Source organism: Leuciscus leuciscus, assembly GCF_965113295.1.
Source record: "Leuciscus leuciscus genome assembly, chromosome: 6".
Taxonomy (NCBI): domain Eukaryota; kingdom Metazoa; phylum Chordata; class Actinopteri; order Cypriniformes; family Leuciscidae; genus Leuciscus; species Leuciscus leuciscus.
Window position 1 is genome coordinate 34,495,522 of NC_138730.1, and position 26,474 is coordinate 34,521,995.

A 26,474-nucleotide genomic window follows, 5' to 3' on the forward strand; every position below is an offset into this window, starting at 1 on the left:
CGTGAGCAACACATTTGAAGTAGTTAAAGTTAATCTACCTTTTAAGTTTTAAAGCTATAATTTGTCAAGCTACTTCATAGTAGTTAAGAAGTAGTAGTAGGTAGTTCAGGCTTCTAACAAAATCGATTAATTGCAATTCATTGCATGTTAAAATTTTTAATTGCAATTCATTGCATGTTAAAATTTTAAATTGCAATTCATTGCATGTTAAAATTTGTTTACATATTATATGTGTATATTATTATATTTATATACACTCACCTAAAGGATTATTAGGAACACCATACTAATACTGTGTTTGACCCCCTTTCGCCTTCAGAACTGCCTTAATTCTACGTGGCATTGATTTTAACAAGGTGCTGAAAGCATTCTTTAGAAATGTTGGCCCATATTGATAGGATAGCATCTTGCAGTTAATGGAGATTTGTGGGATGCACATCCAGGGCACGAAGCTCCCGTTCCACCACATCCCAAAGATGCTCTATTATTGGGTTGAGATCTGGTGACTGTGGGGGCCATTTTAGTACAGTGAACTCATTGTCATGTTCAAGAAACCAATTTGAAATGATTCGAGCTTTGTGACATGGTGCATTATCCTGCTGGAAGTAGCCATCAGAGGATGGGTACATGGTGGTCATAAAGGGATGGACATGGTCAGAAACAATGCTCAGGTAGGCCGTGGCATTTAAACGATGCCCAATTGGCACTAAGGGGCCTAAAGTGTGCCAAGAAAACATCCCCCACACCATTACACCACCACCACCAGCCTGCACAGTGGTAACAAGGCATGATGGATCCATGTTCTCATTCTGTTTACGCCAAATTCTGACTCTACCATCTGAATGTCTGAACAGAAATCGAGACTCATCAGACCAGGCAACATTTTTCCAGTCTTCATCTGTCCAATTTTGGTGAGCTCGTGCAAATTGTAGCCTCTTTTTCCTATTTGTAGTGGAGATGAGTGGTGCCCGGTGGGGTCTTCTGCTGTTGTAGCCCATCCGCCTCAAGGTTGTGCGTGTTGTGGCTTCACAAATGCATACCTCGGTTGTAACGAGTGGTTATTTCAGTCAAAGTTGCTCTTCTATCAGCTTGAATCAGTCGGTCCATTCTCCTCTGACCTCTAGCATCAACAAGGCATTTTCGCCCACAGGACTGCCGCATACTGGATGTTTTTCCCTTTTCACACCATTCTTTGTAAACCCTAGAAATGGTTGTGCGTGAAAATTCCAGTAACTGAGCAGATTGTGAAATACTCAGACCTGCCCGTCTGGCACCCTCAACCATGCCACGCTCAAAATTGCTTAAATCACCTTTCTTTCCCATTCTGAGATTCAGTTTGGAGTTCAGGAGATTGTCTTGACCCGGACCACACCCCTAAATGCATTGAAGCAACTGCCATGTGATTGGTTGATTAGATAATTGCATTAATGAGAAATTGAACAGGTGTTCCTAATAATCCTTTAGGTGAGTGTATATAGCCTACTGTATGTCTGTGTTTGTATACTGTATATACACATATTTACGCATATATACAGTATATGTGTGTATATGTACACAGACACCCACACACATATAATAATATAATAGACATATAATAATTTATAATATATATAAATATAATATATTTCGCTAAATTAAATCGCGATTAATTGATTTGACAGCACTATTTAAAATCTATTCTATTTGACCATTTATACTTTAATCAATGCTTTGTTGTTTTCAATGCTGAGTTTTCTGTATGCATCGCAACAGTAAATACAAAAACAACGTACACTATATAAAAAAATTGTGCTAATAGTATTAACTAAATATTCCTCCCATAAATTTGTGATTTTTATTGCCTGTCATTTCCAATCAAGCTGTAATTTTGTCAAAATATGCAGAGGTTGGAAAATATTGTTTAATTGTGTGTATTTAGAAAACATCCAGTATATTAAATTAGCCATAGAAAGATAAGTGCTGGCCATTTTATTCCAATAATGTTTTTTTTTCAAATGCTTTTGAAAATACTTTTACCATAGAAAATTATTTTACCTTATACTACAGGGCCGTTGAATGCTTGAATCTGATTGGTTGACGAACGTTCTAAGGTGTGCATTATTTTCAGGGAAACGCACGGCTAAAGTAGTTCCAGGCAGGTCTTGACCGCATTACAGTTCCATATCACTTCGCGTAGTCAACTGTAATAACGGAAAATAGGATACAATTCATAACAAGAAAAAGCATTTCGCCCCGTGCGCTTGATCTGCAATTTTCAATGTCTAGCTTCACAATCAATAGAAACATGCAGTTTAATTTGAATAAATAAACTATAAAGTCCTATCTATAATCAATAGAAAATTAAACTGAATATAGGCTAAATAAATGGATAGTCCTGCAGCACGGATTTTTATTGCAGATAATTTAACAAATAAATAATTATTGATAGGCCTACTTGTTAAAAGGGCTTTGGGTTTCATTTATTTGGCTAGTCTACTGTCATCTGTCAATAATAGAAAGAAAAAAAGAATTAACGAATTCATTAAAACGAATTGAATTAATTAATAAATAATAATATTGACGCACATGCTTTTCTGTCTCATTATTGCAACATCTCTCTCTAATAACTGCATTAATAACTGCATAAAGCCGGGAACACACTTTAAGGCCGGTTATGAATGTAATTTGATACTTATATGACTGATCATGCCCAAACGCGTGTTCAGCGCGTTCAGTCTGTTCAAAGTCGGTGTTTAAAATCTGCTGCAGTCGATGAAAACAGTCAGAGAATGTGTCAGCTAGTCGTGTGTCCCCAGCATTAGTCTGCTATCAGCGGCTCAAACCTCCGTTACTAACTCTGAAATGACGTTTTGGAATTAGCAACGGAGGCATGGGATTAGATGCGTAAGAAATTAGTCCTACATACAAGAGCGTTTTAATGACAAAAACTTTACAAACGTCTTGAAATACATAATCTGAACAATGTTTCGAGGTGTGGTAACTGTAGTATAAGCGGAATAATTGACGACAGGCCGTTGAATTATTAGAAAAATAATGCACACCCGAGGTGTAACGGCCACTCCGCTTCGCGTCGTGACCGCATTACCACCTCGGGTGTGCATTATTTTTCTAATAATTCAACGGCCTGTCGTCAATTATTCCTTACATAGAATGTTATTATTCAAGTCAAGTCATGTTTATTTATAAAGCGCTTTATACACTATAGGTTGTTTCAAAGCAGCTTTACAGTAAAAAACAGGGGGAAAACATCTGTGAGAAACAGTAAATTAAATTCACTTAATTCATATTAATTATAAAAGCTGCTCTACAGAAGACAGTATAGTGTCATTATTTACCTCAATTCAATTGACTTATTCTGTGTTTTTAATAGTGTCAATTACAGTAAATTGATGCAGTTTTCATTGTATTAAATGTATTAAACACAATACACATTTAGAAATATGATTGAAACAACTGTTGGAAAAGTTCACAATGTTTGTTTATTTATGAGTTCACAGGGCCAAAAGGGAACCATAGTTTAAGAAACACCCTCATATGCCCTTGTATTGTGATTGACAGGATTTAATGAACATGCTTCTTCAGAACGTTAGTGTGGGGGTAAGGGCAAAGAGAGGTATGGTAAGAAAAAAGTAAAGAAAGTGTGAGTGCAAGAAAGAAAGGTAGAACTAATGGATATGCATGTTTCAAGGAGAGAAAGATCTCTGATCTGACTGAGAACCTGAAAAGGTGGAGAAAGAGTCAAGACCAAAGGAATAACGGTGCGAAAAAGTACAAATGAGGGAGGGAGAGTAAAGTTAAATGGCGAGAGAGGTACAGAGCTGGCTGGAAGGGTGTGAGAGATTGATGAGAGAGAGTGAGAAACTAATTCTCACTTCACTCTGGGCTGGAAGATTAAGGAAGATTAGAGAGATAAAGCGAGGGCAGGAGAGATGGAGAGATAACTTTTACTGCATGCCATAGAGAGAGAGATCTTTGAATGGCTAATATGCCGAGAGAGTGAGAGATGGAATATATGGGTGATAAAGGGATGAAGGGATGGATCTAGAGAAGTAGAGAAAAGCTGACTCCAAAGACTCTTAATGGCAGCGGTGTACTAAAAAGAAGCGATACTCTGCTCGCTATAATGCCCTTATTGATATGCGCATGGAGAGAGAGGGGCCTAAAAACAAAGCTCTTATGTTGTCCATTCATAAGCTATAGCCATAAGCGTGCCGAATACCTGTCCAAGCGGGCGAGAGCACACACATTAAAATTAAAGGGGGATCCATCAAAAGGAACGGCAGAGTCAATCCATTATGCGGGATTATCGGGTAAGCTTCTCTGCAGTAATGGATGTGGCTTTATAAACAAGAAAATGCGAAGGAAGGCTAAACAATGCACAGGGATTTCAGAAAAATAGGACGTGATCTCTGTGCTCCCAAGATTGGGAATCTCCTCATCAAAGAGCGCTTAGTTTTGCAGTATGCAGTATATGTGCCCTGCTCTAAATCTCTTATCAGCCGCTGCCCTTTGTGCTTGGGGATGACCTTGAGTGGTCAGAGATAGTCGCTCAAGGGGTGGGAGGAAATGAGAAAACGATGAGGAGGAGGAGGAGGAGGACACTGTCTGGACGTCTACGGCAGAGTTACTACCTCTTGCTGAAGCCGAGCCAGACTACGCAAATTTGACTCTGAAAACGACCCTGAAATACAACCGAACACAAAGCGGCGCTAACTGAGGCTGCCGTGGTCTCGCTAAACTGAATTACTGTTGCAGAAGGTTGCGGGAAAGTATATCAGCATAACTTGCACAGCAGAGCGCGACATAAAAATGAATCCATCCTCCACAAAGCCCCATACAAGCGCTACTCGGCTCTCATATAGCCTTTTAAATCTCTATCAAAATAACTCAATAAAAACGCTATGCTAACCGAAGGAACAGAACTGTACTTTATTGAGTCGCATGCTCGGGTTGTACGTGTAAGTTTGATGCGGAAAAAACCTAAAAAACAAGCCTTGCTCTGCACAATGTATTATTTCTGTCCACAAATGAACTACTAAAGATGTAAAAGCATCCAAATAAAACCAGCAGGGTATTAGAATGACTCATAGTTCACTGCAAAGTACATCAGCAGTAACACACGGCCCAGACAAACCCGTCCTGAGGCTCAATACGCTGTAAAGTAATACATCAAAATATAACAATAAAGAGAAAGCCGGATCATTCAGCAAATTTACATCTGGGCAAACAAACCAAAGGAGCTTTTACCTTCAAAAGAGCTTTTACTTAAATGTGAGATGATTGATTTTATCTGCTGTTTTGTTAATCAAAATCTTTTTTTAGATGTCTTCCCATTATGTTTCTTTCTCTGCTTTTCTATCCATCCAAAATGCTCATGTAATTGAATCTGCTCTCCTGGTGTTTTTACTGAAACACTATTTTAAATCAGTATTTTTGTCTAATGCGAATATCTCTTTAGAACAAAATAAGTATGAGATAATGAGAGTTTAATAATATACTGTACAGTACTGTTGATTTAATAATTTTTTTCTTAACCTCTTCGACAATTATTCATACTGTAAAAAAATGCTTTTCTTATTTAGTATTTTTGTCTTGTTTCCAATTCCAATTCTGAAAAAAATAAATAAATGAAGTGAGTTTTTGCTTAAAACAAGCTAAGAAAGAAATATTATTTGCTTATAAATTAGCTTATTATTTGCTTATACATGTTAATTCAAGATGATTTTTCTTACCCCATTGGCAGATAATTTAGCTTGTTTAAGCAAAAACTCACTTCATTTAGAAAACAAGACATAATATTTTTTGCTTATCTATTAAAAGCATTTTTTTTTATATATTTGAATGGGAAACAAGACAAAAATACTAAGTAAGAAAAGCATTTATTTTTTATTTTTTTTGCAGTGCACAAACAGTGAGCTTAATGCTCAAGGTAAGAGAAAACAATTTGCCGGTGGCAAAAAGTTATATTTTCTGAAGACAAGCCTTGTTATCTTACGCAATTTTGCTTCTCAAGTACAGTACATTAGTCTTGTTTTAAGGATGTTTAAGTAAAACAAGACAAAAATACTGATTAAGATAATGAATCTTTGCCGCGCTGCCTAACAGAAGAAGAATGTACCTCCTGAAAATGACCCATATACGGAAAATAACAAAACAGAAAATGCATTAGAGATTGGGGCAAAGTCATTAGAATTACAAAAATAACTGTCAACAGCTTGCTAAAGCGCAAGAGGACCAGAGAGAATGAAAGTCACCCGTACAGGGAGATATGCTAATGAGGCAGGGCGCGCTGTGACTCCAACCAGGGGGATTAAAAAGAGAAAGCAGATGAGTTTTATAGACCTGCATGCTGCGGTTCTATGCTATAGTGTTTTGTGGAGTATAGAGAGCACTGTAGCAATTGTGCATTTATGAATGTATAACCTAATCCTAGCTTCCTTTTGCTTGTCATATATCACCGCGTAGCTTGTGTAAGCTTTTGTGTTGGTATAAAGGACCATGTACATCAGCAATCACCAGTATGAGACATCATGAAGCTGCACTTTCCTTTTTAACGAGTCTAATTCTCTCTGTTACTGAGTGTATTACTCTGAAATTCCACGTCTTGCATAACATGACAGTTGAATGGAAGCTTTTAAAAGAACTAAAGAGGTGTTTCAGCTCTGACTTTTAGCTTGAACATCTGATGTGAAGACAGCACTGCAGATATTTAGTAGCTAGCACTCCACTGTAGCTGACGCTGCAGGATTGTCAATACGCCAGTATGCTAACATTCCATTTCAGAAAGTGTTGGCATTACCCTAGAGGGGTGCGTGAGACTGATTTTGTTTTGACTCCGCTCCTGCGAGTTTCATTCCACACCCACCCGCTTCCAATTTCTTTACTCCGTGTCCATCCGTTCCGGACCTATAGTAATTTTCTTCCTACACGCTCCTGCATGGAACTTACCTAAACATTTTTTGGTTATATTTTTCCGCTGGTATTAGAAAGCTGTATATTCTTCTCAATAATGCTATAAAAACAGTATTAGCATATAATAATTTTTATTGAAACACTTTTGTCTTCAAGCACCATAAACACAAAATGGCTTCCTCTCATATATTAAATAGCAAATTTGGTAGGTAAACATAGAAGTTGAATGTAAACAATATTCCTGGAAAAATGATGTATTTGAACAACCATCTGTAAACCATATGTTGTTCACTAATGATTTTGTCACAAAACACTATTTTGGAAGGAGTGAGGGCTTGTTTATTGTTAACTAAAACTAAAACTAATTAATAAAAAAATAAAAAATGAAATAAAATGAATAATGTTTAGAAATGTGTTATTAGAAATGTTGCTTTGGCATCAAACTGAAATAAAATAAGTTGAAGTTGAAATACTAAAACTAAAAAAATTACAAGCACAAAAATTACTAAAACTTAAAAAAAAAAAAAAAAAAAAAAAACGGCAATATGAAAATAAAAGCTAATTCAAAATATTAATAAATGCTATAATAATACAAAAAATCACTGATGATTACTTCCGTGGACACTCTTGTGCGATTATCATTTTGCGTGAAGAATCACTGAATATTTTTTCTAAGTCAAAACAACTGATTCATTCATATGTGTTTGACTTCCTAACACTGCATAGCTGAGTAACTGTTTTTCATATGCATTTCTAAACAAACAACTATTTCTTCCTCTATTTTTCTTCTTTTCAAACGCCCAATTTATTAAACTACGGTTCTGCCCGCTCCAGCCGAAACCTGAACAACAAATATAATCATGCAACCTGCCACACACACGAACTGGTGGTTCGTGGGGAAAGGGTGGGTTTAGCAATATAGAAACAAAAACGCCTCAGGCGTCTCACAAAACCCCAAAACAAACTTAAAGTCTTATTTTTTAGCACCCCACAACACTAGCATTCAGCTAGCACTGCTCTGAGCTTGTTAGCTTGATCAGTAGCCTACCTGCAGCCTTCACAGATCCCTAAAGCTTAGAACTAAGCAAGGGTAGTTTTAATGACAGAGCAAAAACCTGCTCTAGGCTACAGAACCCCTCACAAATAAAATGTGATATAGTAAGAGAGCGTGTGATTCGGTTGTATTTGGGTTCACGTAAGATGTCAGTTCTGAGCATTGATAGCAAGGCTATCCAAAAGACAGCTTGAACAAAGCCAATCGATCTGTGTTTGCTGAAGAAGTTCACTTTATTGTCATTCAGCTTGAGGATGTGCCCTGTGGAGATACTGTACGTGTTTTTTTATTAATTTTTTTGCTCTTTTCATAGAAGCTTCAGAGACTAGATTGTAAGGCAACAATGGAAGCATTTGCTGTTAAATGAACTTACTTGCGTAGCCTTGGGGTTAAAGATCTTGGCTGGTAATCAAAATGTTGTAGGTTGAAACCTCGTAAGGATTGATCAATGGATCGTGCCCTTGAGCAAGACACTTTACTCCAAGTTGCACCACAGGGGACCTTCCATAATAAGTGTATTGTAAATTGCTCTGGATGAAACCATCAGCTTAATGACAAACGAGTAGTAATTAGTAAAATGAGCTATTAATTCTCTTTCAGGCTTTATGACAGGGGTCTTGTCTTTTTCTTAGGGACTGTATAGTGTTGTAAATGTTAAAATGTAGTGGTTAACCTGTCCTGAGGCTATTTGGATGTATTCATTTGCCTGTCCGGCTGAGCTTCTACAAGAATGCTTACTGTAAGAAAGGCTTCTCAGAGAGTGGAGTGAAATAAACAGAATGAAGGCACTTTAATCTGTTTAAGGAGTTTATGTTCTGTTTAGAGGTTGTGTCAAGTATTTGTGAGAGAGACTGCAGTCATTCAAAGTTAATTAGGTGTGTCATTTTAACATGTTAATTGAGTGAGAATAAATATAAAAAATAAAATAATGTAATGTAATTAAAAATGCCCCCTTACCCTGAAAATTTCTAAAACACCACAGTTAAATTTGTAATACCATCTTCATGTTTTTGCAATGTTAACCACACATGCAGAGAATGTTCAAAAGTTTAAAGACACTGTACCTAAAAACCATCTTAAACTAGCCTAAAATGGTTTGCTGGTTTAACTGGTCTTCAACTTACATGGTCAGAATGAATGGTCTGTAGCATCGTTTTAAAGGAGTTTTGGACATTTTCCAGCTGGTCAGGCTGGGATTTCAGATAGATTAGCAGATTACCAGCTTTGCAAGGCTGGAAGACCAGCTTAAACCAGTCTAGTTTAGGTGTTTTCTTCTTTTTGCCTATTCCAACACATTCTCAAATTCATAACTACGTTTTTGTTTCTAAAAAAAATGCATGTTTCAGTATGAATTACATCTAAGAAAGGAATATGAAATTGCCACCTCGTAAAATAGTTACATTTTCTCATGATATCAGGTTGTCTATTCAATGGATTCATCTACCACAGTAATGTAGATAAAGTCTTTGAATTGTCTTCATTGGGTGGGTGTTTCTCAGCAAATATTGATATACCAATAATTGCACTGTATTTGATTAACCATATCATATAAATAATTCAGTTAAAATGTAATCTATTAACATCATCTTGACATATTTGCCTTTTTGTTAACTTTGTGTAAGCATATAGTGAATCAACACTAACACACGCATACATAGAGCTTTTGCTGAGTGGAGAGAGGCAAAGATTGCAGACCATTCGGTAAAATGTCAGGCCGCTGTTCTGAAGGGATCAGATAGGTTTTTGATGTCAAGAGCCACTGAGGCAGAAGAAGAAGAAAGACTCTTGATGGGCATCAGGTGTAATTTCAGCAAATGTTTCTGTACTTTCTGGCTCACCAGCAAATCCTTTCTGGCAACTCTCTGTCTGTGAAACACTGGCATACATGAGTAGCTAAAACCATTGACTGAGCAGAAGTTATCATTATAAGATGTAACTAGACAGTTTGAAAGTCCATTTTCCAGTGTATAATGCAGCATACAAAATATAATCGTAACTCCTCGCAATTTATCTCAGTCGACTCTATTAGAATCTTTAAACCATAAGACAAACACAGAGGCGAATGAAAACTTGTTTTGTGATCAGTAAATAAAACAGTTACTCGCCAGTTTACTGGAACTGCAACATAATACATTTGGAAAATCTCAATGACACAAGCATTTCGAATCAATGACACAAATGATTGCTAAAAACTGCAAGCTGTTGTGGCTCACACATCTTCTAACAGCTTTTTTCATAACTGTTTGTGAACTTTGAATCTGTTATTTTATGCTAATAAGAAAGGGGTTAATTTAGGTTTATTGGGGGGCCATTGTGAGGGTTTTGAGATTAATGGAAGTGGGCTGGGGCTTGTTACATGACAACACTTTTATAATAAAAAATAATGCAAAATACTTGGCATTGACAAAAGGTTAATTTTAGACTGCAAACTCGTCAAATACCAAAAGGTCTCTTATCTTATATCTTGCTCTGTTTGCTAACCCCAATGCATCTCTTGTTGCTGTGTATGAATTATTAAAAACTCAGTAATGTGTGTGAATACTGATTATGTTATTAATGAGGTGCTTATGACAGTGGGGTCAGAGTGAGGGCATGTTTATCATTTTCCCACTGTACTTTTAGCGCCATCAGCCATAATCAGATTACCGATGGCGAGATTTCTCCAGTTGGCTTGTGGTGTGGGAGGCAGATTGATTGTCTCTTATAGGCTGTTTTGTAACAGAGGGCTCAGAGATTGTTTATCTGTCTCACTCTTGTCCCGTTTCATCTGCCGATTGCTGAGTTTTCATTTCCTCTCCTCCGCTCGCCCCGACGGAAACGCTCATAGCGTGCCGAGGCCCTGTGCGGTTTTAAGCCCCTTTTTGTCTTTTGTGTTAAAATGATCCTTTTATATTAATCCTCCAGACGGGAACCACCCTGAATTGGACTTATCCTTGGCACTTATCGGAACGTGAAAACCATCTAGATTATGCTCCCTCTGTCCATTTCTGTCGACGATCATGTTGTTTTTTTCACCCCTTCCAGCATGTTTCTCGAGTGTCCCGAGAGAGCCGACATTTTAAAAAACACCGGCCCCCCGCCGACACCCCGCACTGGTGTAGTCACAGCATACTGATCAGTGGTTTGACAATTTCACCTCAGGTAAAATACAAATGTAGGAGGATGGATTTGATCCATTTAGATGTAGATACGTCCTCCTTTTGCAAATAGAATGCCTCATGCATTATCCCTCAGCGCTTTGGCAGATTTCCCCCGTTGCTCTCAGATCTCTTGTTTCACACTCAAGCTTTTGTGAGGGAGGAAAGACCGACTCTCTCAAAGTCATTTTTGTACTTTTGTGCCGCTGAAGGTCTCGCAGCAGGGAGCACCTGCAGCCACCATACACTATATTTGTAGGAGGAGTGGTTTTTTTCTCTTCAGTGGCAATAAAGAGGCTTTTTCTTTACTTTTCTTTCCCTTTTGGTCCAGAAGGTTCTTCCCTGGAGCACTACAGCAGGAGAGGTAAAAAAAAACCCAAACCAAACAAAACAAAGCTAGCTTTATTTATTTCCCCTGCCATGTGTGGGATAATGTTTCCTAGAGTTAGAGTGCGCTGTGTATTTTTGATCTGAAATCTACTGCGGATTGTGCATTATGAAGAGTTAGTGTTATTTTCAAGAACACCATAAGTAGCCTTGCTGCCTCCATACTAACTGAAATACAACTTCATAAGTGACTGATTTTGAGTGCTTTAATGTAGGTAGGTTGCAACTGTTCATCATACAAATAGCACTCTGCAATTCCATTATAAACACACATGGCCCCTGTGGCGAGCAGGACGAGGCCGAGGGCCGTGAGAGACACGAGACCGGTGTGTCGCGCAGGTGTCGCTCATCAGTAATCACGCCACCGGCCTCGTGCCGCTCTCTCACGGCCCTCGGCCCCTTTTCAAATTCCCGGGTTTCTTCAAAGCGGAAGTTGTCATAGTTGGGTAAACTTCTATAGCGGTGAAAGAGAGACTACATTAAATATATATTTTTGTGTTCGCATTTGCTCAAATTAGGGTTAGGGTAAAAGGATTAGGGTTGAGCTTTCTGCTCAAATAGCAAAAGAAAAACTCCACAATAGTGTTTTCACAACTTTCAAAATGAGGAAAAAAATAGAGAGAGATTGATAGCAGCAGTCAAAAGAGAGAAAGATGTCAATTTTACCATCACCGCTGCTGTAGAAACCCTCACAGCAGCGTTAACTAGATTTTTGTCATTTGATGCAAAGGTAATGTAATACAGAGTACAGGCCCGGTTTCACAGACATGTGAAATAAGGACGTTTAAGTAGCTTTTATAAACGTGCCTTTTCGAAATAAAAAATGACATGTGTGCATCTTTAGACAAAACAATGGCACTGACATATTTTAAGAAATCTCAGTGCAAGTTGCTTTCAGTTAAAACAGCTTAGACATGTATTTTAGTCTGGGACTAGACTTAAGCCTTGTCTGTGAAACCAGGGGGTTAGTGTTATAAAAAAAAAAGAAAAAAAAAAAAGAGTGAAGTGGAGCAGGACAGCGTCCCACCAATCCTTGTTTCAGACTCTCATCCACGGACGGCTTGTTTTGGGCATGAGAAGGGGCGTTTTTACTGATTGATAAATATAAGCAGCACGGCTCAACAGTTCATGTGCTCATCGTTTCCTAATTAGGACCTGAATTAGATAAATATGTCTGCTCTTTAAAACAAAGAAAAGAAGCAATGTAGGAAAATTGATAGTATGCGCAACCAGCGGGAAATTCATCATTCAGAATGAATTCATTCAACATGTGTATCCCTATTTTTTTTTTTTTGTCATCTTGGGTTTGTTTTTTCTGAACTACTCATATTGCATACTGGGATTTGGGAAGGATACATGTTGCTGTGATGTTGCTTTTTTTTTTTAAAGAAGTGTAATTAAAGGGATAGTTCAAGGGATAGACAAAATGAAATTTTGTCATCATTTATGCACCCTCAAGTTGTTCCAGACCTGTATGAGTTTCTTTCTTCTGTTGAACACAAAATAAGATATTTTGAAGAATGTTGGTGACCAGACAGTTGATGCACCCCATTGACTTCCATAGTATAAAAAAAATAAAAAATAATAATACTTTGGAAAAGTCAATGGGTGCCGTCAACTGTTTGGATACCAACATTCTTTAAAATATCTTCTTTTGTGTCCAATATAAGAAAAAAAACTCATACAGGTTTGGAACAACATGAGGGTGAGTAAGTAATTACAAAATGTTCATTTTTTGGTGAACTAACCCTTTAACTTGCCTACTTTTTTAACAGCCCTCATTTTGAGAGCGTGCGTATTTCTTACACGGCCAAAGAATGTTTTGGAACGGAGCGTATATGTTGCACAATGTCCGACCGAATGTGTTTCTGGCTTTCTGGTTGAGAACAGTGTTTTTTGGGTAGGTGTTATGTGTGTGAGTGAGAAATAAATAGCGAGCAAGGAGTACGGATGAGAATCGTAATTAAAATTTTCAGTCTCGTTAAGTTGGTGACAGCCTTCACTGCACCACGGGTTCCAGCGATCGATGAAAAAGATCTGCCTACAATACTAACGAACCAAGGGATTCCGAAGCCCTGGGGAAAAGAAAAATTTATTAAAACTATTTATGGCCCCAATTAATCAGTTCAGTGAGAAACTCTGATAGTCCAGGGGGCGTATGGATGCATGTCGCATGAAGTGAAAGTAAAGCCTCAAAGTGATCGGATGCTGTCACGTTCTGCTGTTCACACTCACACACACTCCAGCTTGAAGAGCGAGTGCTCCCGACACCTTCAGCCATACACTTTTGTCCTTCATTGATTTAGCATCAGAGACCACATAGTGACGGGGACATTATGCTCAGTCTGTCTCCCTTGCATATGCTGTTCGTGTCGAGCAAGAGTACACTCCCACCGCAGATGTGACAGTGTCCATACGCTGGTTTACTCTACGCTCTCAGCATGTTGCCCTGGTGCCCATGACAATAACGAAATCCAACCACCTGCATTTTACGCCCTTTGTGTGGGCAAGAGCCATGAGCAATTATTGAACGGGAATAAGCATGGCATCATTTCACGTCCCCACCACTTTATGAAATAGCTTGCAACAGGGATGTTTAATACAATGGAAGCATGGCTGTTGCAAGGATAGTAGCAATTTTGCCTTTTACACACAACTACATGCTTATGTATTGCTTCACTATAGCTTTTTTCTATATTTTATTTTATCATATTATATTAAATCATATTTATTATAGTTTGTCCGTAGCAGCGAAAAAAAAAATACTACTTAAAGCTTGACTGGCTTTAATGGACATTTTTATTATGGAATTTACATACAGGTCATGCGGCAAAGCGGCATGATGAATTGCATACATTTTTTTTCATGCTACTTTCTTAATAATTAACTACACTGACACTGGTGGTTAAATGAACAGCACTAAAATAAATGTTAATGTGTCAGATATACAGTATATTGTATATGGTTTATTAAAACAAAAACTAACTTTAGGGCAAATCAGAACCCCTGTATTCAAAGCGAAAATGTTTCTATGGTTTTCATATAAATATATCACAAGTTTAAATTAAGCACTTGAATCGGTCGACAAGAATGATCGCTTTGTCAAATCGTGTGAATTCAGTTTTATGTTGAATAGGCTACCACTCAGCATGCAGTGGAAATTGTTGTTTAAATCAAAAAAAATTTTTTTATTGAACATATATTCTATTTTAAATTATTTTAGCATAATCTTATTAATATTCATGAGCTGTCTCCATGACCATTCAGGTGCCATCATCTCATCCACTTTTCATACAAAATTCCGCCCATGGGCATGAGAGTGATTAACATTTAGCAGAGGTATTAGTTTGTTGAGTTTGCTTACTTTACTGCTTAATTCTTCTACATTCTTCAAGTTGGCAACAGCTTTATTGATTTCTGCCCTAGAAAGGCCTCTTCGTAGCTTTTTGTAGCCTTAAGAAATTCCTCTTTTTTTGTCACTTGGCTCCATATGTGGAGCGTAGGCAGAGCAGCATCAAAACACCTAATGAAAAAACAAATATCCAGAAATATTGTAATGGATAACCTTTTTTTCTGCTGAAGTAAGACGTGTTACTTGTACGAGAACTATTCAGGCTAACTCAGGGCAGAATTTTGAAACACAAATGGGAGCCTTTTTTTTCCACAAAGTCCAGATTTGCACGTATATTTGTATACTGTAGATGGGTGAGTAAATAGGCTGAGCGAAATAAGCAAAGACAATTTGAGCTACTCATGATTCTCTATGTGCATACTTTGGGGATTGGAGCATGAAAACTGTGTTATTAAGATACACCGATTTTAAATGTATTCAGCATGGTTACTTGTCATTTTGCAGACATTTTATTTAAAGAAACACTGTAATTGGAGGGACAGTCTGCCTGGAGCAGAGGCACTTAAACAAGCTGGTGTTAAGAGCCTTAGTCAGGGGCAGAGCGAGGTTAAGTGTCTCACTCAGGAGCACAACAGTGCTAGAGCAAGAGTGCTGTCACAGAACCTGTCCAGTGGGACACACCTTCCTAGAAATAAACCAGCGACCTTTGTGTTAGCAACCTGGATCTTTGTAGATCTTTCTAGACTGCAACTTTCCCCCCCACCTATGATTACATTAGAGTAGGTAATTTGTTTGATGTCTGGAGCTAACTAGAATATGACCTAATGAAGTTTTTTTTTATATATATATATTTTTTTTATTGACTTGCTGTAGCCTACTAATGCACATAATTATATGCATAAATCCCCAATTATTTGCATACCTCGGGTCTTTAGTAGGCTTGCTACGATAGTCGGTGTTACCGGTGTTACACGGTATTCAGTCGCAACACCGGTTTCATCACTTTCCCACCGCGGCACCAAAAAAAAAAAAAAAAAAAAAAAGTTTACAGCGTTAAAATATTTAACGCAATTACGCAGTATCCGTTTTTTTCTGTCACCCGTTGACTAGCTTTGCATGATCACGCTCTTATTAATGTGAATGCTTTTTAACCATTCAAGTGCGACAAGACTAAAGAGACCGCGCTGTTAAGTGCTGCCTATTAAACACACACACACGACACGACCCACAGAAAAGACGCGCGTCAGTATCTTGTTCTCTTTCGGACTTGAACAAACCGTCCATAACCATAACACACACAAATTATGCCAAAATGTCAGTTTTGTCGAGTGTCCTCATAAGAGCAGTCTTAAATGATTTAAATAAAGTCTTAAATGAACGTAGAGATTTGTGAGAAAATGGGACGCGTGTCAGATCGCGTCTCTGTCAGCAGCGGCTGGTCTTAAAGTGTCATTAATGTTAATCAAAGAACAAAGGTAAGAGAGTAAATGACTCACTCAGACCCGGCGCCAGGAGGATTATTATACCGGTAGGTAGCATAATAATCATGAATGCACTCCGCTGTCTTTTAACACATCTCCGGCGAATGGCTTCTTCACGCAAAAGAAAACCTCTTCATGAAGCGCAGTGAATTTCAGCGATCTATGTGGCGTTTCCTGACGGATCAAGGTTGTTCATTAACTTCATTTTATACGTGCAATTCACACGAGCTCTAAGCGCATGTGAGACTGCTGCGAGTAGTCAAACTTTATTAATGAAAGAGCGAATTAGTTCTTTAATGTAGCCTATTATTATTTTAATTTTTTTAACTGGTTGGCCGGTCACACGTCTTTCATAGTTTTCAGTTACGTGACTGGTGCGGAGACCTGGAGTGTTATTTAATTTTTTTATTTAGTTTTATTCAAATTTTGATTTTGAATTAGTTTTGAATTAGTTTTATTTTTAAACTTTCGGATTCAACCCATTTTCTCAAGCAGTGAAAAATAGAGGACACTGACAACGCACTGACAGACAGTACCGAGCAGGTAATATTTAATATGAAACAAAGTCTCAATTTTCAAATTTGGTCAGTCAAAGAAAATTAAACAATAAAAAGGCCTACCGTTTTGTGGCTCTTTAATGTGTCGTGACAGATTGCCTCAGTTAAAGCCAAGTTCAAATCCACACCGGATCTATAACTCTCCTGACTGCTTTGTCGGACAAAAATGGTGGATTTTGATTGGTCAGACTCAGATCGCATGTCAATCAAACTCCCTGTGAAGGATGAATTGAGCTAATTTAAGCACCAGCTTTTTAAAAGCGATGTAAACAACCCCCCATTAAAAATGTAATAGGGTCACTAACGACCCGAGGTGTGTATCAGTGTAAGTACATGTATGTTTTTTCTGCACAACAATAATTTAATCTTTGAAGACTGAATAAGTGCAATTCACCTTTATTCCACAAGGTGGAAATATGATACACAATAAATAATGAAGTGACGTTTCACTCATAGTTACTGCAGGCAGAAAACAAAAGAATAGGAAGTATCATCATCAGCGAATCTTGAAATGGCTCAGTGATTTACTGCAGAGCAAGTACTGTCAAGTAGGTAACGCAATCAAATGTTAGTGTCACTGTCACTTTATGGTGGATCTGGTGAAGAGCTGTCAGCGATGAAAATATTTGAAATTGATAGTTTTGAGAATATATTTGAGATCGCGAATATGTGCCAGATGCTGAATGCACTAGGAAATGAGCTCTGACGTGGACAGAGATGATGGTATAAAACATCTGCTCAAACTGAACCCTTCCAAGCTCCAAAAGGTAACAAAATATGCTTTATTTCACTCTTCTATTATTGTTATTCTAATATCAGTAGAGTTTTATATTATCATGACAGGTAGAGATCCATCCGTATTAGACACGAATATGTAATAATGATTGGCGAAACATTCATGCATTTCATGCCCTTTTTTTCAGCGGCAAAGAAAAGTTGTTTTAGAAGAAGTTACAGTATTACGTTTAGGTTAAAGATTACAAAATAAACGTTTGATTCTTTGAGATAATATATACAATTAATTAGTGAAACACAACTCTGGATAAATTATCCTTTTTTTTTATTTTTATTTTTTACTACCTTTAAATGTTCAAATAATACACAGTTTAATGATTTTATTTGAAATAATCCCTGTTCTTGTTCTTTATTTTATACAGTGCAAAATAAATGCATTTAATTCTATGTTTAAAGGCAGTTTGATTTCATAAAATGTAACATCTGTACTGTAAAAAAAAAAAATATATATATATATAAAGAAACAGCTGTTGTGTCTTATGAAAAATGACACACCAGACTTACATTATTTACCAACATCACTTCAAATATTCTTAGGTATATTCTACAGTCTATTGCCTAGAAAGTTGGTTCTACTGTCCATATCCAAATCTGCGCCCAAGCTGTGACCATCTAGCCATCAATAATAAGTCAGCCAGTGTGAAAAAAGTTCCTATCTAATGAATCTAATCTAAAGAAACTGTCACTGCTGGCAAGAATGTTTCACTGCCTCTGCAATTTTTGCCTCACCATTGTTTTCAAGCTTGTTAAATTCAGAGCACAACAATCTATCAGCAGTTTCCTATCAACTCTATCTGCATGAATGATTTGTTTGGCACATATTCATCTGTTGTTCAAGCAAAAACAAATCCATTTTTGTATGAACCTTAACTGCCATATACCCCGCAAACAGCTGTTTAGTTTGTTCATTGTATAAATCTGCTGCTGGGCAGACTTGGATCCCGTTGTAGCATGTTAACGTGTTTTCATTTGTATAATCTATAAGAATCACCGGTAAGACTCCCAGCTTCAGTTTGATTTCGTTTAGGAATCAGTGCAGGTGCCAGACAGCCGTCAATCCCAATGTCAATGCGGAGATTGGCTGATTGATCGAAGCGAGTCAAAGCGCAGAAGGTGAGAGAGGTTAAAGAACAATCATGATTGACGTGGAGGTAGCCGAAGAAAAGGAGAGAGAAGCAGAGGATAACATATTAAAACAATGCCGATAAATGGAAAGAGAGAGGCAGAGAGAGACAGGTGGTGAGTGGGAGGAGGTGACGAAAGAGAAAATGTAACATGAATAGAAAAGCTTTTAGGAGATGGGAGGAATATTTGTTAAGGAATGAAGGCTTGTGTGAATAATCAGGAGGGAGCGGGAACCAGGAATTTTGGGGATCCTGTGAGGATACGCAGGACTCTGTTATACTTCACTGGGCATGTTGACAAGACCAAGAGCGCCGCTACTTTACTTGCATGTCATAGCATTTACAGCGGACGTGCATAACATTCAACGCATTACTCCGCAATTATGTGAATCACAGCTGGGCTTCTTACACTTGGTTAATGTAATCCTTGGTTATTTTATTCATGTTTCACACTGTTCAGGGTTGCCAGGTCTGCACAACAAAACCAGCCCAATTGCTAATCAAAACTAGCCTAATCACAGCCAAAACTAGCATAATTGTGTTCCGGGGGTGGGGTGTCGCTTCAACCCACGGACTACAATAACAACCCGCGGCAATAGTGTAAAAGTAACCCAATTCCATGGAAAAAACGTGGACTTGGCAACACTGCATACTTTATTCATGGTTATTAATTCATAGATTTCACACTGTGCGTTTGTTAATGCTGGGTTAAAGTTCTTATTTGCATATGCATGAGGTCATTAACATTGATTGGCAGGACATGACCTGTATTAATAACTGCTTGTCTATTTGTAGGAATGTCATCGTGTCTCTGCTCTGGTTGTCTTGTGTCTTCTGAAACATTCCTCAAAATAATAGTGTGTCTATCTATCCAGTTGAAGTTGTGATAAAACTGAACTTTTCTTCTGAATTGTATAGTACAAAAGATCAAGTTATGACATTTTGATTAAAAATTATGAGGTCAAGAAGAAAATTCAACGAATGCATGAATGAATCATTCCCAATAAGAGCAATAACATGCATTTAAAAAATAGATTGGGTGGATTTTTATTTTATGCCGACTTGAACACATTTGTCGTAACTGTTTCCCTTAGATATGGGGGCATGGATATTTTCTGCAACTGTATGAAGCACATGAATATTTAAAGAGGCAAGTACTAAGGCTGCTTATGAATGGTTGTCTATTGCTAAACAACTCCTCATGGCATTCTAGCATTACATTGTATGCATTTAGTGCAATATTTTGGGGTTATACTTGCAAAATCTGTGCTAAATCCCTTTTAAAAATCACAAATGAAACGTTGATTAACCCAGGGTTAAAACTGGCCTTTACCTGGTGTTTAAAAAGACATTAACCCAGGGTTAAGTGTAGTTTAGAAGCGCTAGTGCATTCCTCCGCAGATAAATATGTAATACTGTCTGTTTGCTCACTCTCTGCTTTTTTGGGGCTATATGAATGGCTGAAATCACAATTCAGCCGTCTGAATGGATGGCTTTATGCACTTTCCAGGACTGTAATCACAACACACTGTTCTTGGGTGAAAGTAGCCTAGTTCTGTAGTTATAGTCCACAGTTCTTTGTTTTGCAATTATATATCCTGCAGGGAGGGCCTCTCTTTGCACATACACAATCCACCATGCAATGTTATGCAGTTTTACCATTACCATCATTCAACTTACTGTTCATTACTCTTCATAAACACAACTCACACTGCAGTGCCTCATTGTTCATGTCTATACAAATCAGACGGCCTCATTCAACATCAAACTTAAACTGTAAAATTGCACAGTTCCTAATGTATTGTGGTAAAAACCGCTTCGTTTCCAGGTAATTGCAAAAATCAACCTGTGAAATGATGCATCACCGACTGCATGCTTGAATGCTTGAGAAGACTGTCATTCATTTCACCAAAAATATACTCAAATGTTTGGTGTTTTTTTTAGGTGTTAAGCTGCATTCACTGAAGGAAAATGGATGACCTCAGTAAGGACATGCTTGAATAGATTTTTACCAAAACCAATTTGAATGGATATTTGTCTTGTTTGCTCAAAAAACAAACAAACGCTTGAATTAGAAGGTCTTGAAGTGTTGACAATAAGGGAAGGCTCAAAATGAGATGCTGAATTTTAAAAATCCCTTCTGTTGATTGCATTAAATTGCACATAGGTCACCCAAAAATGATATAAATAAATCTCTGGTTCTCAACTTTTTTAACTCCAAGGCCCCTGATTGTCTAAGACAATATTTGAAGTCTCCCTAAGATATTTCTGGTCCTTCTACCCTCAGTTTCAGAGACAAGGCTGCATGATCCCAGACTAAAATGTATGTTTGAGCTGTTTTAACTGAAAGCAACTTGCACTGACATATTGTTTTGTCTCAAAATGCACACAATGTTTTTTTTTAAGGCATGTTTATAAAAGTGTAACGCAGTTTGTTGTTGTGGGAAGAAGGACGCGGGAACCATTTAACAACTTTACTTAATAAAAAAATACAAAAAGAAAGTAAAGACGGCAGCCCCTCACGGCCGACTGCCGGGCACACACATAATAAAACATAAACAAAACAACGTAAAGTCCAGGCCTGTCCTCTCTCGTCCTTCACTGTCGTCGCTCCTCCTTTTATGCTTCCGTTCCTCCGTGAGAGATACGAGACGGTGCGTCGCACAGGTGTCACTCATTATTAATCACGCTGTTCTTTCACGGCCCTCTGCCTCGTCCTGCTCGCCACAAGAAGCTATTTAAATATCCTAATTGAACTAAGGCCAGATCCTGGCTTAATCTAAGCCCTGTTTGTAAAACCAGGCCTTACTGTAACAACATTTTTTTTTATTTAAAGAAAGTGGGAGTGGCAGTATATTAAGATAATCAAATTCTAGAAGTTTCAATAACTGAATAATTTTCAGGGTTTACACTTTTTACTACACTTTTTATGACTTTTCTAGTCATTTGTGATTTCTGACATTGTTTTACTCACAAATAGCATTTTCCATAACTTTAAGATTAATAAGATTAAGATTCCTTTTATTGTCATTGCATGGTGGTACTGTACACACTAGGGGTGTCGCAATATAACGGTACTGGTGATAACCGTAAGTGGGTGGGAGAGCAGTCTTGATGTAATTGAGGACCAGTCTTTCCAGGCGCTACATGATCACTGGTGTTAATGCCACTGTCCTGTTATCATTTATAAGGTTCTATTAATTTCCATGACTTTTCCAGGTCTTAAAATCACACTTTTAAAATTCCTTCATACATCCAAGTTTTCAAAGACCATGAGATCCCTGGTCTGCCTGTTTGAGCTTATTTTCAAGCTTGTTTTGTCTTATTCTAAATCATTTTAAGACATCTTGTAATTTGACCGAAGATATATCAAAGCACCTTTGATGTGAAAGGGATTGAACATATAAAAGCCAATAAGAGCATCAGTGATTTATGTATGTGTATCTCTGCTTTTTGTTTTGTATCTCTGTGTAGTTTTGCTTTTATTACACAGTAGACTCAGATATAAGATCCGGAGCGCCACTGTGTGCGCTGCCGACCAGACCTGTCTCTGATAAGCGCAAATGAAATGCCATAACACAATTTTCCTATAAGTCTTCTGATGATGCCTTAGACATCTGGCAGTACAAGAAAATATCAGCCACCTTGGCTCATATTGAATTGTAATGATGATGCCGACGTTACTGTCTTGCGATTACTCATACGTAAATGGATCAGCCTGGCTGTGTGTTCTGCTACTTTGCCATGTCGTTCCACTTTTAATTAACATACCGCAATGATTAAAGTTTTAACTTAATTATCTTTATCTTTTCTCTCAGGGCATCCAACCCTCTGTGGGAAACTGAGTAAAACATTTCACCGGCACCAAAACACAGAAGCTCTGCTAGATAGAGGGAGATACATAAAGTGAACACAACAGTGACTGACGTACACTCTCCAGAGCTGGATGAAGGTGGTGTAATGGAGGAATAAGTGAAGGAGAGTGAGAAGAGAAAGACGAAAGAATGAAGACAACTGGAAAGCGAACACGTCTTTTCATCAGTTGTTGTTTAAATTAATACATCATAATAAGACAACATGATTGACAGAAGGCTGGTCCTATTGGTGTCCCTCTGTTTTGTAGGAGGAGCCTGTGTCAGTAAGATTGTTCGGAGAAGAGGGGTGAGCTCAATTCAGACCCAGCATACAGGAAATGGAGCAACTGACCAATGGGATGCAAGCTTGGAGAGGAATGGAAATACAATGACAAGACTCAAAGAACTGATTGCTCCTGAAGAAATTGAAGAGCAGATTACAGCTCACCAGAGCCATGGAGCTTCTCCCGTCTTCACCAAGGAAAACTTTGGGTTCAATGCCAAACCACCTGTACAAATAAATGAAGACTCAGGTCAAGCGGATTTTAAGGTACAAGCACCAACTGATGACTCTAGAGACATTTTAGAGTTAAAAAGGAGCAGAAATAACACAAGGAAAGGTGGAAGAGTTGAGAAATGGATCCCAAAGCACCACAGGACAACCTCTGGCATGCACTTCAATAGAACAAGATTCAAAATCCCTTCAAGATCCAGATTGAGTTCAAATTTTGCCATTCACACTACAGCTGGTACAAAGATAGTCACTCCAGATTCGCCTCGAAAATTGAATCTCACTGGAAGCTTATTAAAACTAATATCTAAAGAAAACCTTGTACGGATTGTGAATTCACAGCTTCAGAGTGTTCCAGGTCTAAATATTCTAGGCAAAATGAGTCACAGCAGGAAAAGGGATCTGATCAACATGGATCACAGTCAGATGAAAAAACAAGACAGGACTGGCGCTCCTGAACTTTATAACGTGGATAACCAGACCGCGGAGCTACATTCAGGCACTTTTACAAATGCCAGTCTAAATTCGGATCAAACTGTTCACACTCTCTTTAAACAATTTAGCGGATTCAATGTGGATCTAGGAGAGGAGGACAGAAAAACGGAGGTGAGAGGTGTTCCAGTCACTGCTTCATGGAAGTACAAACACTTCACGACTCACATAGCATCAACTCCCCAAAGTGAGATCATGCCCAGCACCGAGACGAATCCCTTCGCTGGTCAGAGAAATATGGGCATATCACACACACCGTCTCAGATTGACTCAGGACTTCGTCCTGACATTTTCAGCTCATTGACTGAGAGGAGTCTTGATGTTGAAGAGGAATCAGATCAGAGCACTCTTATGCCATTAAGTGTCACTCAGAATCCATTGATTAAAATTTCAGAACCCATTGACAGCAGTCACATCCTCAAACTCCCACCAGATCCAGAATGGGGAAGGAAGGAAGTGGAGGAGAGCGGAGAGATGACTGTGGACTCTCGCCTTGGCAGAGGTGGACAGGGCCTTGTTTTCCAGGAAATGGATGAGGATGAAGATGAGGGGCGGAATCAACAAAAAGGGGAAATCGCTCGATCTAGAAGGCGACGAAGCTGGATCTGGAACCAGTTCTTTGTCATTGAGGAGTATGCTGGTCCAGAACCAGTTCTCATTGGAAGGGTAAGAACCAATAATGATTCAATTAAAGGGATGGTTAGAATTTAAATTCTTAAAATTGAATTTACTCACTGCCACATCAATACAGGCATGTAGCAAAAGTTTGGGGTCAGTAATATATATAAATTTTTTAAGTCTCTTTATTTGATCAAAAATACTCAAAAAAAACCGTAATATTGTGAAATAATACAACATAAATAAAATGTAATTTATTCCTGTGATGGCAAAGCAAAATTTTCAGCAGCCATTGCTCCAGTCTTTAGTGTTACTTGATCATTTAGAAATCGTTTTTATATGCTGATCTGTTGCTCAAGAAACATTTATTATCAGGAGTCTTTGGTGAATAGAAAGTTCAAAACAGCAGCTGTTATTTGAAATTGAAATCTTTTGTAACATTATACATGTCTTAACTGGAACTTTTGATCAATTTAATGCATCTTTGCTGAAAAAATATTAATTTATTTAAAAAATGTTTTGCTGACCCCAACATTTTTAGTGTTTGATATTGTTTGACTTTATTTATTTTGTGAAACACCCCCGTACAACGAAAGACTGAGGTCCAGTGTTGTTCAATCATCGGCCCCCGTTGACAATCATTTTATGAACAAAACATTCTTCTGTAAATTATTGCTATCAACTTTTAATAGACATTATTTTGAATATATCTAAATAACCACTTATCCTAATTAAATAATGAGCTGATCAAATCAAATAAATCAAAGATCACTAACCAGTATGACCCTCAACACAGCGAATTGGAGAAAAAAAAGCTCACACACTGAGACTGAAAGACGTCTCCCACAGAACATCATGTCTGAACGTTTATCACACCAATGATCTAAATAGCATTAGACACATTATCCCAGTCTTTTTTTCTTGCTATCTTTGTCTGTTTGAATCCTGAGGATTGAGGAAGCCGAACTCTGCGGGTCACAGAATCATGTTTCAATCAGCCTCTTAATCAGCGGCTGATTCTACTCTGCTAAAGCTGTGCTGTGATGAACAATCGCTCTTCTCATCAGAATATCAAAAGCCCGGTGGTGGAGCATGAAAAGTTTACGTTACCTGCCCTCATGCACCGTTACTGACCCAGTTTGGGGGTCAAAGTGGTGAACTGTGTGCATGACTTGTCAAATTTTAGACATACCTTAGACATACATTCTTAAAGGATTAGTTCACTTTAAAAAATGTTTTTGCTGATAATTGACTCACCCCGATGTCATCCAAGATGTCCATGTCTTTCTTTCTTCAGTCGAAAAGAAATTGAGGTTTTTGAGGAAAACATTCCAGGATTTTTCTACACAAAATGGACTTCAATGGCAACCAACTATTCCAATGTTCAAAGAAGGTTCAAATGTCCGTCTCAATGCAGCTTCAAAGTCTTTACACAATCCCAGTCGAGAAATAAGGGTCTTATCTAGCGAAACGATCGGTCATAAAAAATAAAATAAAAAAATGTATATACTTTTTAACCACAAATGCCTTGTACCATCTCTGAGATGCGCCACGTATTACGTCATCACGTTGGAAAGGTCATGAAAAAATAAACATAATAAATTAAAACAAAGATGTCAGACGATTTTGAAGTTGGAGGAGTAAATGAGATGAAATTTTTCGCCCTTCCCTATCTTTTTGAACCAGAGTACACAGACAAATAACTTGGATAGATGACGTGATGCGTGACGCGTGACCTTTCCAGCGTGATGACACAATGCGTGGCACATCTCAGAGGTGGTACACGACGAGCATTTGAGGTTAAAAAGTTTTTTTTTTTCCGTTTTTTTTTGGGGGAAAATGACCGATCGTTTCGCTAGATAAGACCCTTATTTCTCGACTGGGATCGTGTAGAGACTTTGAAGCTGCATTGAGACGGACATTTGAACCTTCTTTGAAAATTGGTATAGTTGGTTGCAATTGATGTCCATTCTGTGTAGAAAGATCCTGGAATGTTTTCCTCAAAAACCTTAATTTCTTTTCGACTGAAGAAGCAAAGACATGGATATCTTGGATTTTTGAAAGTGAACTAATCCTTTAATCACGATCTTTAGAATAAATATTAAAGTATCAAAATGAAAAAAAAAAAAAATATATATATATATATATATATATATATATATTTGAATTATGCAGTGACTGAAAATGTCAAACATTTTTA

The 26,474-nt window shown here is 37.8% G+C and overlaps 1 protein-coding gene across 3 annotated transcripts in view; it reads left to right on the forward strand.

Moving 5' to 3' along the window:
* Positions 1-26,474, forward strand: part of cdh24b (cadherin 24, type 2b) — a 135,806-nt gene that overhangs the window by 37,114 nt on the left and 72,218 nt on the right. For all 3 annotated transcript variants that reach the window (XM_082173430.1, XM_082173432.1, XM_082173431.1), the window contains exon 2: positions 22,618-24,322. In XM_082173430.1, the coding sequence (XP_082029556.1) occupies positions 22,877-24,322 (1,446 nt within the window). In that variant the 5' untranslated portion in view covers positions 22,618-22,876. The remainder of the gene's footprint in view (positions 1-22,617; positions 24,323-26,474) is intronic.